Here is an 18,139-nt window from a genome sequence, read left to right on the forward strand (position 1 = left end):
TCTTATTTTCAATGACGGCCTGGGAACAGTGGGTTTAACTGCCTGTTCAGGGGCAGAACGACAGATTTGTACCTTGTCAGCTCAGGGGTTTGAACTTGCAACCTTCCGGTTACTAGTCCAACGCTCTAACCACTAGACTACCCTGCCGCCCTGGGGGGCAATTGTACAATCTAATTATAAGCACCTAACTTAATGCGATTTTTTTTTAAACCAACACACTTTCTTTGGCTCGCATATCATAAATTGAGCCTTAAACTACATTTTGAGAAATTTACTTTTCTCCAGTTTGTCAGCGAGCTCCATCTGGTTAATGTTCCTCAGGATGTACAGTGAGATGTCCAGAGCACCCTCTCGGGCAATCCTCTCCGGTTTATCCACGTCTTTGTCCTCTGTCTGACTCCCGAAGAATACTGGGTGATCTGAACTCTCAGAACATAGAATCCTGTTGATATTCTTCAACTCATTCTTCACAAATGTGATGACATTTTCTTCAAGTGACTGGACACAAAAATACACGAATTCAGATCAAAAGAATACCAATGTGATTTCAGCATATTGTAAAACTATGCTTTTATATCACGTTTCTTTACTGAGGTAATCGAGACCAATGTAAAACATCTCACTTTTAGTATAGCGGGCAGGTCTTGTTGATGACTCTGGGCAGACTGACCACTAGGAATCTCTGACTTTGGTGTGTTCTGTTGGTGTCTGTGGACAAAACACAAGATTATACACCTTACCCTACATACAGTAACTGGAAGATACGCACACACACACACATGCACGCACGCACTCTCTCACACACACACACACACACACGCTACAGTGTACAAAAACACATACATGTACACACACACACACAAACTGTCATGGATGATCTACCTGTGTAATGCATTTCTCATACCTTTGTTTCGTAGAACCATCTCTCTTCCTGAAAAGCACTGGATGTCCCATAGATTGGTCACTCTTCATGGACACACAGCTAGTTACAGGTGAGACTGGTCTCTTCTGCTGGATTGGGCTTCAACACAACAGAGACAGACATTCAGCCTCTAATCTGTTCTGTGTAATGATGATGATGATGTCACAAACTGTAAAGGTTCAGACAGAACATACATGTATGCTATTGTAGACACACAGATACACACACACACACACACACACACAGAGATACACACACACACACAGAGAGAAACACACACACAGAGAAACACACACAGACAGACACACAAACACACAAACGGACACAGAGAAACATGCACATAGAGAAACAGACACACAGAGAAGCACACACACAGACACAGACAGACAGACACGCACACATATACACACACACACACAGAGAAACACACACAGACAGACACTCAAACACACAAACGGACACAGAGAAACATGCACATAGAGAAACAGACACACAGAGAAGCACACACACAGACACAGACAGACAGACACACACACAGACACAGACCGACAGACACACACACAGACCGACAGACACACAAATACACACACGGACACACACAATATACACACACACGTAGGCTACAGTGTACAAAAACACATGCACTCACACACACACATGTACACACACACAAACTGTCATGTATGATCTACCTGAGTAATGCATTTCTCATACCTTTGTTTCGTAGAACCATCTCTCTTCCTGAAAAGCACTGGATGTCCCATAGATTGGTCACTCTTCATGGACACACAGCTAGTTACAGGTGAGACTGGTCTCTTCTGCTGGATTGGGCTTCAACACAACAGAGACAGACATTCAGCCTCTAATCTGTTCTGTGTAATGATGATGATGATGTCACAAACTGTAAAGGTTCAGACAGAACATACATGTATGCTATTGTAGACACACACACACATGCACAATATGCTATTGTAGACACACACACACAGATACACACACACACACACAGACAGACAGACAGACAGACAGACACACACACTCTCTATCTATCCCTTTCCTCCTACCTTTCAGCTTTTGAGTTGGAGTCATGTTCTCCAGAGAGACTCATCTTAGAGGCAGTGGTCCACTGCTCTCCCTCCTCAGAGAGACTCATTGAACCTAAACAAAGACATGAAGCAGAACGGTACAGTAACGTTAGGCAAAAATCCAGACGGTCATGAAACACAACAGTTGAAGCACAATGAGGCACAATAACATTAGCCATACAAAGCTCCTCTGATCCAAGGTCAATGGTAGCTTGTTGGTTAGAGCGTTGGGCCAGTAACCAAAAGGTTGCTGGATCGAATCCACGAGCTGGCAAGGTAAGAATCTGTCATTCTGCCCCATGAGCAAGGCTCTTAACCCACCAGCCACTGTGCTTCTACACCTGCATTGCTTGCTGTTTGTGGTTTTAGGCTGGGTTTCTGTACAGCACTTTGAGATATCAGCTGATGTAAGAAGAGCTTAATAAATACATTTGATTGATTGATTGATTGCTATTCCCCGGGCGCCAAACATGTGGATGTGGATTAAGGCAGCCACCCGCGCCTCTCTGATTCAGAGGGGTTGGGTTAAATGTGGAAGACACGCCTCTCTGATTCAGAGGGGTTGGGTTAAATGTGGAAGACACGCCTCTCTGATTCAGAGGGGTTGGGTTAAATGCAGAAGACACATTTCAGTTGAAGGCATTCTGACCAGGTATCCTCCTTTTCCCTGACATACAGACTGTTTGTTGCAAGTGTCTTATCAATAAACCCAAGACACAGTACAGTGAAACAAACTGACACTTTGACATAAGTACAACATTTACATGTTTGTCCTTTAGCAGAGCAATTTACCAGTTAGTGCATTCATCTTCAGATAGCTAGGTGAGACAACTACATAGCACAGGCTTAGTCAGTGCATTCATCTTCAGATAGCTAGGTGAGACAACTACATAGCACAGGCTTAGTCAGTGCATTCATCTTCAGATAGCTAGGTGAGACAACTACATAGCAGAGGCTTAGTCAGTGCATTCATCTTCAGATAGCTAGGTGAGACAACTACATAGCAGAGGCTTAGTCAGTGCATTCATCTTCAGATAGCTAGGTGAGACAACTACATAGCAGAGGCTTAGTCAGTGCATTCATCTTCAGATAGCTAGGTGAGACAACTACATAGCAGAGGCTTAGTCAGTGCATTCATCTTCAGATAGCTAGGTGAGACAACTACATAGCACAGGCTTAGTTATCTTCTACGAGGGGTCCTCAACAACATTCAACCTTCCTCTGTTACCTTCCACCAGGGGTCTCCAACAACAAGGTGACCTTATAACCGTCATACCGATAGTGATGAGTCATGACAGCAGTCAAATTCCACGGTCATCTCCTTTTATTCACTCTGGACATGTGTTAGTAGTACCCAAGTCGCTCGTGATCATCAGGCCGCTAACGGCCTGGTAGTCAGGGATCTATTATCCCTCTAACCTCTCTGACATCAATGCAAATGAGATGGGAAAATCACATCAAAACACTTATCATCAAAACAGTATCATGCTTTTAAAACTCACGTTAACTTGTGCTCGATCAATTTGAAGAAAGTGATGCTTTCTAAGGTGATGATTAATTAAAAACACCCATATTACAGTTTATTCATATGCACAGGCCTATATGAGCCCAAGCCTGAGAAGAAAAAAAAAACGGATATAAAATAATCATCGTGGATGGACTGGTTAATATATACTACCATCCAAACCTTACATCCATGAGTCTGGAAGAGGACGTATAGGCCCGAGGCGATGATGTTGGTTGCTTACAGAGTTAGCCTACAATTATATTGAATTTGTAGGCCTATTTCATTTTCAATAGTCTAGTAATAGGGAATTTGTTACATTATCATATCTAATAGGCTGACACGTTACCTGTAATAGCTGCAGAATATCTCACCACCGGGTACGTTTCCAACTCCTCCTCTCTCTCTCTCTCCTTCTTGCCTTTCTCGAGCGCGCAGAGAAAGGGTCTGTCAACGGTTTAATGAAATGCTTTGTGGTGAAAACACGAGACTTATTATTGTTCCCGAACAGTTTTCCAAATGAAGTGCGAATCTGTACACTCACCCATTCAGGTCAGAGTGTTTTCGTCATCCGAAGGGAAAAGACGAATGTTTCGGAGGACGTTTTATTTTTCAACAGTAACACGCACGTCTGAATGTTGTGCCTGTATCAAAATGTAACTTGCAGGGAGGGGTTTATTTGTTTTACATGCTGTGTAATAATAGGTCATTACCACTAATTACTTCTTGTTACTTTGATAAGTTTCAGACATTTGTTCTACTGTATAACTGTTACTATTCTTCAATGTTTAGAGTTATGTTGTGTATTGTTTATCGAGCTGGGACCGAAAGACTGAAAAACAGCTTCAATCTCAAGGCCATCAGACTGTTAAATAGCCATCACTAGCCAGCTGCCACCAGGCTACTCAACCATGCACCTTAGAAAGCTGTGTCTTCAGAAAATATTAAAGACTTTCCCCCCTTTACTTTTTCCACATTTTGTTAAGTTACAACCTTATTCTAAAATGGATTACATGTTTTTTTCCCCTCATCAATCTACACACAATACCCCGTAATGACATCACAATACCCCATAATGACATCACAATACCCCGTAATGACATCACAATACCCCATAATGACATCACAATACCCCATAATGACATCACAATATCCCGTAATGACATCACAATACCCCATAATGACATCACAATACCCCATAATGACAAAGTTAAAACAGGTTTGTAGAACATTTTGCAAATATATTACAAATAAAAAATGGAAATATTACATTTACATAAGTATTCAGACCCTTTACTCAGTACTTTGTTGAAGCACCTTTGGCAGCGATTACAGCATTGAGTCTTCTTAGCTATGATGCTACAAGCTTGGCACACCTGTATTTGGGGAGTTTCTCACATTATTCTCTGCAAATCCTCTCAAGCTCTGTCAGGTATTATTGGAAGTGTTGCTGCACAGCTGTTTTCAGGTCCCTCCAGAGATGTTAGATCAGGTTCAAGTCTGGGCTCTGGCTGGGCCACTTAAGGACATTCTGAGACTTGTCCTGAAGCCACTCCTGCGTTGTCTTTGCTGTGTGCTTAGGGTTGTTTTCCTGTTGGAAGGTGACCCTTCACCCCAGTCTGAGGTCCTGAGCGCTCTGGAGCAGGTTCTCATCGAGGATCTCTCTGTACTTTGCTCCGTTCATCTTTCCCTTGATCCTAACTAGTCTCCCAGACCCTGCTGCTGAAAAACATCCCCACAGCACGATGCTGCCACCACCATGCTTCACCGTAGGGATGGTGCCAGGTTTCCTTCAGACGTGAAACTTGGAATTCAGGCCAAAGAGTTCAATCTTGGTTTCATCAGAACAGAGAATCTTGTTTCTCATGGTCTGAGAGTCTTTAGGTCCTTTTTGGCAAACTCCAAGCGGGCTGTCATGTGCCTTTTACTGAGGAGTGGCTTCCGTATTGCCACTCTACCATAAATGCCTGATTGCTGCAGAGATGGTTGTCCTTCTGGAAGGTTGTCTCATCTCCACAGAGGAACTCTAGAGCTCTGTCAGAGTGGCCTCCCGAGTGGTGCAGTGGTCTAAGGCACTGCATCGCAGTGTTAGCTGTGCCACTAGAGATTCTGGGTTAGAGTCCAGGCCCTGTCGCAGCCGGCCGCGACTGGAGCGGCGCACAGTTGGCCCAGCATCGTCCGGGTTAGGGGAGGGTTTGGCTGGCAGGGAAGTCCTTGGCGGGCCAAGCTCAGTACACGCTGGCTTCCGGGTTAAGTGTGCATTGTGTCTAGAAGCAGTGAGGCTTGGTTGGGTTGTGTTTTGGAGGACGCACGGCTCTCGACCTTTGCTTCTCCCGAGTCCGTACGGGAGTTGCAGTGATCAGACAAGACTGTAACTACCAATAGGATACCATGAAATTGGGGAGAAAGAGTGACCATCGGGTTCTTGGTCACCTCCCTGACCAATGTCTTTCTCCCCCATTTTTAAAGGTTTTATTTAACCTTCATTTAACCAGGCAAGTCAGTTAAGAACAAATTCTTATTTACAATGACGACCTACACCGGCCAAACCTGGACAACGCTGGGCCAATTGTGCACCACCATATGGGACTCCCAATCACAGCCAGTTGTGATACAACCTGAATTTGAACCAGGGTGTCTGTCGTGACACCTCTAACACTGAGATGCAATGCCTTAGACTGCTGAACCAGGATGTCTGTCGTGACTCCTCTAACACTGAGATGCGATGCCTTAGACTGCTGAACCAGGGTGTCTGTCGTGACACCTCTAACACTGAGATGCGATGCCTTAGACTGCTGAACCAGGGTGTCTGTTGTGACACCTCTAACACTGAGATGCGATGCCTTAGACTGCTGAACCAGGGTGTCTGTCGTGACACCTCTAACACTAAGATGCGATGCCTTAGACTGCTGAACCAGGGTGTCTGTCGTGACACCTCTAACACTGAGATGCGATGCCTTAGACTGCTGAACCAGGGTGTCTGTAGTGACACCTCTAACACTGAGATGCGATGCCTTAGACTGCTGAACCAGGATGTCTGTCGTGACACCTCTAACACTGAGATGCGATGCCTTAGACTGCTGAACCAGGGTGTCTGTAGTGACACCTCTAACACTGAGATGCGATGCCTTAGACTGCTGAACTAGGATGTCTGTAGTGACACCTCTAACACTGAGATGCAATGCCTTAGACTGCTGAACCAGGGTGTCTGTCGTGACACCTCTAACACTGAGATGCGATGCCTTAGACTGCTGAACCAGGGTGTCTGTCGTGACACCTCTAACACTGAGATGCGATGCCTTAGACTGCTGAACCAGGGTGTCTGTCGTGACACCTCTAACACTGAGATGCGATGCCTTAGACTGCTGCGCCACTCAGGAGCCCAAGTTCTATGTTTGGCCGAGCGGCAAGCTCTTAGGAAGAGTTTTGATATTTCCAAAATTCTTCCATTTAAGAATGATGAAGGTCACTGTGTTCTGGGGGACTTTCAGATCTGTGGCTGGTACCCTTCCCCAGATCTGTGGCTGCAGGGTAGCCTAGTGGTTAGAGTGGTTGGACTAGCAACTGGAAGGTTGCAAGTTCAAATCCCTGAGCTGACAAGGTACAAATCTGTTGTTCTGCCCCTGAACAGGCAGTTAACCCACTGTTCCCATCCCTTTAAAAATGGGGGAGAAGGACATTGGTCAGGGAGGTGACCAAGAACCCGATGGTCACTCTTTCTCCCCAATTTCATGGTATCCTATTGGTAGTTACAGTCTTGTAAATAAGAATTTGTTCTTAACTGACTTGCCTGGTCAAATAAAAAAATCTGTGCAATGACACAATCCTGTCTCGGATCCCTACTTCCTTTGACCTCACGGCTTGTTTTTTCTCTGTCAACTGTGGGACCTTTCCAAATCGGCTTGTTTTTTTCTCTGTCAACTGTGGGACCTTTCCAAATCATGTGCAATCAATTGAAGTTACCACAGGTGGACTCCAATCAAGTTGTAGAAACATCTTAAGGATGATCAACGGAAACAGCTCAATTTCGATTCTCATAGCAAACGGTCTAGGTATTTCTATTTATTTATTTATTTTAAATTTGCAAAAAAAAATCTAAAAACCTGTTTTCACTTTGTCATTATGGGGTATTGTGTGTAGATTGCTGAGTAAAATAAAAATGTTTTAATCAATTTTATAATAAGGCTGTTTACATAACAAAATGTGGAAAAAGTCAAGAGGTCTGAATACTTTTCAAAGGCACTGTGCATAGACATGGAATCACTGGCCACTTTAATAGGAACATATGTGTATATACTGTATTATTTTCTACTGTATTTTAGTCAATGTCACTCCGTCATTGCTCAACCTAATTCCATTCTTTTACTTTTAGATTTGTGTGTATTGTTGTGAATTGTTAGATACTACTGCACTGTTGGAGCTAGGAACACAAGCATTTAGTTAGATACTACTGCACTGTTGGAGCTAGGAACACAAGCATTTAGTTAGATACTACTGCACTGTTGGAGCTAGTTACACAAGCATCTAGTTAGATACTACTGCACTGTTGGAGCTAGTTACACAATCATCTAGTTAGATACTACTGCACTGTTGGAGCTAGGAACACAAGCATTTAGTTAGATACTACTGCACTGTTGGAGCTAGGAACACAAGCATTTAGTTAGATACTACTGCACTGTTGGAGCTAGTTACACAAGCATCTAGTTAGATACTACTGCACTGTTGGAGCTAGTTACACAAGCATTTAGTTAGATACTACTGCACTGTTGGAGCTAGTTACACAAGCATCTAGTTAGATACTACTGCACTGTTGGAGCTAGTTACACAAGCATCTAGTTAGATACTACTGTACTGTTGGAGCTAGGAACACAAGCATTTAGTTAGATACTACTGCACTGTTGGAGCTAGGAACACAAGCATTTAGTTAGATACTACTGCACTGTTGGAGCTAGTTACACAAGCATCTAGTTAGATACTACTGCACTGTTGGAGCTAGTTACACAAGCATCTAGTTAGATACTACTGCACTGTTGGAGCTAGTTACACAAGCATCTAGTTAGATACTACTGCACTGTTGGAGCTAGTTACACAAGCATCTAGTTAGATACTACTGCACTGTTGGAGCTAGGAACACAAGCATCTAGTTAGATACTACTGCACTGTTGGAGCTAGTTACACAAGCATCTAGTTAGATACTACTGCACTGTTGGAGCTAGTTACACAAGCATCTAGTTAGATACTACTGCACTGTTGGAGCTAGGAACACAAGCATTTAGTTAGATACTACTGCACTGTTGGAGCTAGGAACACAAGCATTTAGTTAGATACTACTGCACTGTTGGAGCTAGTTACACAAGCATCTAGTTAGATACTACTGCACTGTTGGAGCTAGTTACACAAGCATCTAGTTAGATACTACTGCACTGTTGGAGCTAGGAACACAAGCATTTAGTTAGATACTACTGCACTGTTGGAGCTAGTTACACAATCATCTAGTTAGATACTACTGCACTGTTGGAGCTAGTTACACAAGCATTTAGTTAGATACTACTGCACTGTTGGAGCTAGGAACACAAGCATCTAGTTAGATACTACTGCACTGTTGGAGCTAGTTACACAAGCATCTAGTTAGATACTACTGCACTGTTGGAGCTAGTTACACAAGCATCTAGTTAGATACTACTGTACTGTTGGAGCTAGGAACACAAGCATTTAGTTAGATACTACTGCACTGTTGGAGCTAGGAACACAAGCATCTAGTTAGATACTACTGCACTGTTGGAGCTAGTTACACAAGCATCTAGTTAGATACTACTGCACTGTTGGAGCTAGTTACACAAGCATCTAGTTCGATACTACTGCACTGTTGGAGCTAGTTACACAAGCATTTAGTTAGATACTACTGCACTGTTGGAGCTAGTTACACAAGCATCTAGTTAGATACTACTGCACTGTTGGAGCTAGTTACACAAGCATCTAGTTCGATACTACTGCACTGTTGGAGCTAGTTACACAAGCATTCGGATACACCCCCAAAAACATCTGCTGTGGATATATGGACATGACCAATAACATCTGCTGTGGATATATGGACATGACCAATAACATCTGCTGTGGATATATGGACATGACCAATAACATCTGCTGTGGATATATGGACATGACCAATAACATCTGCTGTGGATATATGGACATGACCAATAACATTTGATTTAATTGTTGTCATATGTAGTATTATTATATATTATAAAGGGTTATTATTGCATTGGTTGCACAAGTACTTTTGCAGAAGTGGATTAATTGTTGTATTGGTAAATATAGTATTTTACATGAACACACTACCACAACGTTTTCCATAGTGGCCTTTTATAAAAAGGAGTTTTATTGCGCTGCCATCCGCGAGCTTTAGGAGTCATCTCAAGACAGTCCTTGGAGCTCATGTGCAGAGTAACATACGATGACATACGATCTATCTCTCTCTCTCTCTCTCTCTCTCTCTCTCTCTCTCTCTCTCTCTCTCTCTCTCTCTCTCTCTCTCTCTCTCTCTCTCTCTCTCTCTCTCTCTCTCTCTCTCTCTCTCTCTCTCTCTCTCTCTCTCTCTCTCTCTCTCTCTCTCTCTCTCTCTCTCTCTCTCTCTCTCTCTCTCTCTCTCTAAGAGGTGAATGTTGAAGTTTATTTTTTATATTGATGCCGTGTTTATAGACCTTTATAGACGTGTTGTAAGTGTAATGCCATATGCATTTACTCATGTACATGTACACTGCATAGTTACAACCCTTAACTAATACTGTTTACATGTGTTCACATCTTTGTCTTATAGAACCACAACAGTAACATTCCATGTCACCCGAATGACCAGAATCATATCAACATCTTCAAATGGAAACAGCTGTCTGTGTGTCTGTGTCTGTGTGTCTGTGTCTGTGTGTCTGTGTGTCTGTGTGTCTGTGTCTGTGTCTGTGTCTGTGTCTGTGTCTGTGTCTGTGTGTCTGTGTCTGTGTGTCTGTGTCTGTGTGTCTGTGTCTGTGTGTCTGTGTCTGTGTGTGTGTCTGTGTGTCTGTGTCTGTGTGTGTGTCTGTGTGTCTGTGTCTGTGTCTGTGTCTGTGTGTCTGTGTGTCTGTGTGTCTGTGTCTGTGTCTGTGTCTGTGTGTCTGTGTCTGTGTCTGTGTCTGTGTGTCTGTGTCTGTGTGTCTGTGTCTGTGTCTGTGTGTCTGTGTCTGTGTGTCTGTGTGTCTGTGTCTGTGTCTGTGTGTCTGTGTGTGTGTCTGTGTGTCTGTGTCTGTGTCTGTGTGTCTGTGTCTGTGTGTCTGTGTGTCTGTGTCTGTGTCTGTGTGTCTGTGTCTGTGTGTGTGTCTGTGTGTCTGTGTCTGTGTCTGTGTGTCTGTGTCTGTGTGTCTGTGTCTGTGTCTGTGTGTCTGTGTGTGTGTGTCTGTGTGTCTGTGTGTCTGTGTCTGTGTGTCTGTGTGTGTGTCTGTGTGTGTGTCTGTGTGTGTGTGTCTGTGTGTGTGTCTGTGTGTCTGTGTGTCTGTGTGTGTGTGTCTGTGTGTGGTGGTGACTATCAAGAGTACAGTGATGGACCTCAACATCATGTTCTAACAGGACATCACTATAGACGACAGAACCAGACCAATCAGTTAGAAGTATATAGAGGGTGAGGGCATTCACAGCCGACTGCTCAGACGGGTGAGGGCATTCACAGCCGACCGCTCAGACGGGTGAGGGCATTCACAGCCGACCGCTCAGACGGGTGAGGGCATTCACAGCCGACCGCTCAGACGGGTGAGGGCATTCACAGCTGACCGCTCAGACGGGTGAGGGCATTCACAGCCGACCGCTCAGAAAGGTGAGGGCATTCACAGCCGACCGCTCAGACGGGTGAGGGCATTCACAGCCGACCGCTCAGACGGGTGAGGGTATTCACAGCCGACCGCTCAGACGGGTGAGGGTATTCACAGCCGACCGCTCAGACGGGTGAGGGCATTCATAGCCGACCGCTCAGACGGGTGAGGGCATACCAGCTAACCGTTTTTACGGGGTCCTTCTAGACGGATTTAGTTACCAACTTTTTTTTTTTTACATGGTCTGTAATTTCTCCGGATTTAGCGACCAGTAGTTTTTACAATATGTTACAATATGTAATCATTTTGTGGATTTCCATCACCAATTTTATATGATATGCTACGAATTACAATTCTTATTATATGTCACGAATTTGCAAAACTTACAATATGTTCCGAATTTGAACACGTACAATATGTTACGAATTCCCTAAACTTACAATATGTTACGAATTTGCAAAAACAATATGTTCTGAATTCTAGCTAGGAGGCTAATGTTAGCTAGCTCGCTAACATTAGCGACGCTAGGGGTTAATGTTAAGTTTAAGAGTTAGGTTAAAGGGTTAAGGTTAGGAGTTAGGTTAGGGTTAGGGGAAGGGTTAGTTAAAAGGGTTAAGGTTATGAGTTAGGTTAGGGGTTAAGGTTAGGAGTTAGGTTAGGGTTACGGGAAGGGTTAGTTAAAAGGGTTAAGGTAAGGAGTTAGGTTAGGGGAAGGGTTAGTTAAAAGGGTTACGGTTAGGAGTTAGGTTAGGGGAAGGGTTAGTTAAAAGGGTTAAGGTTAGGAGTTAGGTTAGTGGTTAAGGTTAGGAGTTAGGTTAGGGGAAGGGTTAGTTAAAAGGGTTAAGGTTAGGAGTTAGGTTAGGGGTTAAGGTTAGGAGTTAGGTTAGGGGAAGGGTTAGTTAAAAGGGTTACGGTTAGGAGTTAGGTTAGGGGTTAAGGTTAGGAGTTAGGTTAGGGGTTAAGGTTAGGAGTTAGGTTAGGGGAAGGGTTAGTTAAAAGGGTTAAGGTTAGGAGTTAGGTTAGGGGTTAAGGTTAGGAGTTAGTTTAGTGGTTAAGGTTAGGAGTTAGGTTAGGGGAAGGGTTAGTTAAAAGGGTTAAGGTTAGGAGTTAGTTTAGGGGTTAAGGGTAGGAGTTAGTTTAGGGGAAGGGTTAGTTAAAAGGGTTACGGTTAGGAGTTAGGTTAGGGGTTAAGGGTAGGAGTTAGTTTAGGGGAAGGGTTAGTTAAAAGGGTTAAGGTTAGGAGTTAGTTTAGGGGAAGGGTTAGTTAAAAGGGTTAAGGTTAGGAGTTAGTTTAGGGGAAGGGTTAGTTAAAAGGGTTAAGGTTAGGAGTTAGGTTAGGGGAAGGGTTAGTTAAAAGGGTTAAGGTTAGGAGTTAGGTTAGGGGAAGGGTTAGTTAAAAGGGTTACGGTTAGGAGTTAGTTTAGGGGTTAAGGGTAGGAGTTAGTTTAGGGGAAGGGTTAGTTAAAAGGGTTAAGGTTAGGAGTTAGTTTAGGGGAAGGGTTAGTTAAAAGGGTTACGGTTAGGAGTTAGTTTAGGGGTTAAGGGTAGGAGTTAGTTTAGGGGAAGGGTTAGTTAAAAGGGTTACGGTTAGGAGTTAGGTTAGGGGTTAAGGTTAGGAGTTAGTTTAGGGGAAGGGTTAGTTAAAAGGGTTAAGGGTAGGAGTTAGTTTAGGGGTTAAGGTTAGGAGTTAGTTTAGGGGAAGGGTTAGTTAAAAGGGTTAAGGTTAGGAGTTAGGTTAGGGGTTAAGGGTAGGAGTTAGTTTAGGGGAAGGGTTAGTTAAAAGGGTTAAGGTTAGGAGTTAGTTTAGGGGAAGGGTTAGTTAAAAGGGTTAAGGTTAGGAGTTAGGTTAGGGGTTAAGGGTAGGAGTTAGTTTAGGGGAAGGGTTAGTTAAAAGGGTTAAGGTTAGGAGTTAGTTTAGGGGAAGGGTTAGTTAAAAGGGTTAAGGTTAGGAGTTAGGTTAGGGGTTAAGGTTAGGAGTTAGGTTAGGGGAAGGGTTAGTTAAAAGGGTTAAGGTTAGGAGTTAGTTTAGGGGAAGGGTTAGTTAAAAGGGTTAAGGTTAGGAGTTAGGTTAGGGGAAGGGTTAGTTAAAAGGGTTAAGGTTAGGAGTTAGGTTAGGGGTTAAGGTTAGGAGTTAGTTTAGGGGAAGGGTTAGTTAAAAGGGTTAAGGTTAGGAGTTAGTTTAGGGGAAGGGTTAGTTAAAATGGTTAAGGTTAGGAGTTAGTTTAGGGGAAGGGTTAGTTAAAAGGGTTAAGGTTAGGAGTTAGGTTAGGGGAAGGGTTAGTTAAAAGGGTTAAGGTTAGGAGTTAGGTTAGGGGTTAAGGGTAGGAGTTAGTTTAGGGGAAGGGTTAGTTAAAAGGGTTAAGGTTAGGAGTTAGTTTAGGGGAAGGGTTAGTTAAAAGGGTTAAGGTTAGGAGTTAGTTTAGGGGAAGGGTTAGTTAAAAGGGTTAAGGTTAGGAGTTAGGTTAGGGGTTAAGGTTAGGAGTTAGGTTAGGGGTTAGGGGAAGGGTTAGTTAAAAGGGTTAAGGTTAGGAGTTAGTTTAGGGGAAGGGTTAGTTAAAAGGGTTAAGGTTAGGAGTTAGGTTAGGGGAAGGGTTAGTTAAAAGGGTTAAGGTTAGGAGTTAGGTTAGGGGAAGGGTTAGTTAAAAGGGTTAAGGTTAGGAGTTAGGTTAGGGGTTAAGGGTAGGAGTTAGTTTAGGGGAAGGGTTAGTTAAAAGGGTTAAGGTTAGGAGTTAGGTTAGGGGAAGGGTTAGTTAAAAGGGTTAAGGTTAGGAGTTAGTTTAGGGGAAGGGTTAGTTAAAAGGGTTAAGGTTAGGAGTTAGGTTAGGGGAAGGGTTAGTTAAAAGGGTTAAGGTTAGGAGTTAGTTTAGGGGAAGGGTTAGTTAAAAGGGTTAAGGTTAGGAGTTAGTTTAGGGGAAGGGTTAGTTAAAAGGGTTAAGGTTAGGAGTTAGGTTAGGGGTTAAGGTTAGGAGTTAGGTTAGGGGTTAGGGGAAGGGTTAGTTAAAAGGGTTAAGGTTAGGAGTTAGTTTAGGGGAAGGGTTAGTTAAAAGGGTTAAGGTTAGGAGTTAGGTTAGGGGAAGGGTTAGTTAAAAGGGTTAAGGTTAGGAGTTAGTTTAGGGGAAGGGTTAGTTAAAAGGGTTAAGGTTAGGAGTTAGTTTAGGGGAAGGGTTAGTTAAAAGGGTTACGGTTAGGAGTTAGGTTAGGGGTTAAGGTTAGGAGTTAGTTTAGGGGTTAAGGTTAGGAGTTAGTTTAGGGGTTAAGGTTAGGAGTTAGTTTAGGGGTTAAGGTTAGGAGTTAGTTTAGGGGAAGGGTTAGTTAAAAGGGTTAAGGTTAGGAGTTAGGTTAGGGGTTAAGGTTAGGAGTTAGGTTAGGGGTTAAGGTTAGGAGTTAGGTTAGGGGAAGGGTTAGTTAAAAGGGTTAAGGTTAGGAGTTAGGTTAGGGGAAGGGTTAGTTAAAAGGGTTAAGGTTAGGAGTTAGGTTAGGGGTTAAGGTTAGGAGTTAGGTTAGGGGAAGGGTTAGTTAAAAGGGTTAAGGTTAGCAGTTAGTTTAGGGGTTAAGGTTAGGAGTTAGGTTAGGGGAAGGGTTAGTTAAAAGGGTTAAGGTTAGGAGTTAGTTTAGGGGTTAAGGGTAGGAGTTAGTTTAGGGGAAGGGTTAGTTAAAAGGGTTAAGGTTAGGAGTTAGGTTAGGGGAAGGGTTAGTTAAAAGGGTTAAGGTTAGGAGTTAGGTTAGGGGTTAAGGTTAGGAGTTAGTTTAGGGGAAGGGTTAGTTAAAAGGGTTAAGGTTAGGAGTTAGTTTAGGGGTTAAGGTTAGGAGTTAGTTTAGGGGAAGGGTTAGTTAAAAGAGTTAAGGTTAGGAGTTAGGTTAGGGGAAGGGTTAGTTAAAAGGGTTAAGGTTAGGAGTTAGGTTAGGGTTAGGGGAAGGGTTAGTTAAAAGGGTTAAGGTTAGGAGTTAGGTTAGGGTTAGGGGAAGGGTTAGTTAAAAGGGTTAACGTTATGGGAAAGGTTAGCTAACATGTCAAGCAGTTGCAATGTAGCTAAAAAGTTTATATTTAGCTAAAATGCTAAAGTTGTCAGTGATGAGATTTGAACTCTCAATTTACACTGTACAAATAATTTGTACACTGCAAATTGACTGCAAGAAGCCCAAACAGATACAGTATTTAGCAAAAACATAATCATTTCAAACCTTGATTACTTTGGGATATGACTACATAGTCTCTCTATTTATGCTTGGGAATACTTGGTAACAGATTTCCTCAATTAAAAAGGATTACACAATCCAATCCATATGCTTTCATATAATACATTTGGTTCCTTACCTTGTTATGGCTAGAATCACAACTCGAACATCAGGACATCAAATCCCTGAAAAATCTTCATGGTCTGTTCTTGAAGACTGCTTGAGAAAAGTTGTTTGCGCACCTCTGAGATAGCATATCGCTCTTTCACCTTCTGGGTTGGGCAGCCAGCTGAACTTTGGATACCATAATACCACCAGCAATACATAATGTCAGCCAGGGAATGTTATGGGTGTACAATTGTTGTTTATATTTATGGCAATGAATAACCTTTGAAACATCAACCCAACTGTAAAAATGTCCACAATTACTATTCCTTGGGATAGTATTGTAGCGAATTCCAGGGGCAGCTCTGACTGGAATCAAACCCAGGCCCAGTCACTGTCAAACCATTAAGCCAAGATATCTTAACCTCTTGATAAGGTCGATAATAGTGTTGGTTTAAGGTCGCTACACTACCAACTTCCTTTGGGAGAGCGTCCCCCCCCCCAATGCTTCTCTATACCAAGTCCCTCACGCATATCACGCCTCTCCGATGGCCTCACAGGCATCATCCCACTTCCATTGACTACTTAACATTTCCATCACAGTCTTCCCACATTAACATCCAGTAATTGTCACTTCAGAATCTCATTGTTCACAAGTCTGTCAATTATTTTTAAAAGAGGAGCTGGAAAATGTGGCAACTTAGTTGAGGTTTAAGTGTTTTACTCAGCGGCACATAGTCAGCTCAGGAATTCGAACCAGCAAGCTTTTGGTTACTGGTCCAATGTTATTAACGGCTAGGCTACCTGCCAACCCACATTCCTCTAATATTAGGCCCAGGGCATATTTGTGATTGTAGCCTATTGTTTTATTTTACCTTTATTTTACTAGGCAAGTCAGTTAAGAACAAATTCTTATTTTCATTGACGGCCTAAGAACAGTGGGTTAACTGCCTTGTTCAGGGGCAGAACGACAGATTTGTACCTTGTCAGCTCAGGGATTACGAACTTGCAACCTTCCGGTTACTAGTCCAACGCTCTAACCACTAGGCTACCCTGCCACCCCTCCACTCTAACCACTAGGCTACCCTGCCGCCCCTCCACTCTAACCACTAGGCTACCCTGCCACCCCTCCACTCTAACCACTAGGCTACCCTGCCACCCCTCCACTCTAACCACTAGGCTACCCTGCCACCCCTCCACTCTAACCACTAGGCCACCCTGCCCGCCCCTCCACTCTAACCACTAGGCTACCCTGCCACCCCTGTGATGTATTTTATTTGTATATTTTATTTAACTAGGCAAATCAGTTATTCAAATTCTTATTTTCAATGACGGCCTAGGAACAGTGGGTTAACTGCCTGGTTCAGAGGAAGAACGACAGATTTTCACCTTGTCAGCTCGGGGGATTCAATCTTGCAACCTTTCGGTTACCATTCCAATGCTCTAACCACTAGGCTACCTGCCGTCCCATGTAGGGTTAATAGACTGTGTAATGATTAATACTGTCAATTTTAGTATCATCAGAGTGAGAGCTGTAGTGTTGCAATTTTTGTCCATCCTCCCCCGATTCAGAATATATCTATTTTCATAGTCATGGCATGCTTGGTTCAGTAGCTATTGAGGAGACAATACAGAATATCCACTGAATATCCAGTATAAAACACATTTTTACCTAGGTTCCCAAACCTGTTGCAATCCTATTATCCACTACTACAGCTCTCACTCTGATGATACTAAAATTGCAACAGGTTTGGGAACCTAGGTAAAAATGTGTTTTATACTGGATATTCAGTGGATATTCTGTATTGTCTCCTCAATAGCTACTGAACTAAGCATGCCATGACTATGAAAATAGATATATTCTGAATCGGGGGAGGATGGACAAAAATTCCAGGCTTAAAAGATAATCTAACAATAATTTAAACAACAACAAAAAAAAACTATGCATTTTTGCCCTTCTTCCCCAGAATATATCATTTTCATAGTCGTGGTGTAAGAGCTTTTGAAGATTGAAAGTAAAAGAACCCCCCCCCAGAAAAGGACATTTCAACAACAACAAAAAAACAGTGGATTTTTGTCCATCCTCCCCTGATTCGGAATATACACTATGTGGACACTATGTGGACACTATGTGGACACTATGTGGACAATATGTGGACACCTTGTGGACACTATTTGGACACCTTGTGGACACTATGTGGACACCTTGTGGACACCTTGTGGACACTATGTGGACACCTTGTGGACACTATGTGGACACCTTGTGGACACTATGTGGACACCTTGTGGACACTATGTGGACACCTTGTGGACACTATGTGGACACTATGTGGACACTATGTGGACAATATGTGGACACCTTGTGGACACCTTGTGGACACCTTGTGGACACCTTGTGGACACTATGTGGACACTATGTGGACAATATGTGGACACCTTGTGGACACCTTGTGGACACCTTGTGGACACTTTGTGGACACTATGTTGACAATATGTGGACACCTTGTGG

General features: G+C 43.1%; 1 protein-coding gene across 2 annotated transcripts in view; it reads right to left on the minus strand.

The window, feature by feature from the left end:
• Positions 1-15,850, minus strand: part of LOC110494797 (NLR family CARD domain-containing protein 3) — a 33,918-nt gene extending 18,068 nt beyond the window's left edge. Inside the window, exons 1-6 of one of the 2 annotated variants that reach the window (XM_021570132.2) lie at positions 15,665-15,850; positions 1,987-2,080; positions 1,637-1,753; positions 905-1,021; positions 624-708; positions 276-498 (exon numbers count right to left, since the gene is read on the minus strand). In XM_021570132.2, coding sequence (XP_021425807.2) covers positions 276-498; positions 624-708; positions 905-1,021; positions 1,637-1,753; positions 1,987-2,075 — 631 coding nt within the window. In that variant the 5' untranslated portion in view covers positions 2,076-2,080; positions 15,665-15,850. The remainder of the gene's footprint in view (positions 1-275; positions 499-623; positions 709-904; positions 1,022-1,636; positions 1,754-1,986; positions 2,081-15,664) is intronic. The other variant, XM_036950872.1, reaches the window with a different exon arrangement.
• Positions 15,851-18,139: the final 2,289 nt, after the last annotated feature.

This window comes from Oncorhynchus mykiss, chromosome 17 (assembly GCF_013265735.2).
Source record: "Oncorhynchus mykiss isolate Arlee chromosome 17, USDA_OmykA_1.1, whole genome shotgun sequence".
Taxonomy (NCBI): domain Eukaryota; kingdom Metazoa; phylum Chordata; class Actinopteri; order Salmoniformes; family Salmonidae; genus Oncorhynchus; species Oncorhynchus mykiss.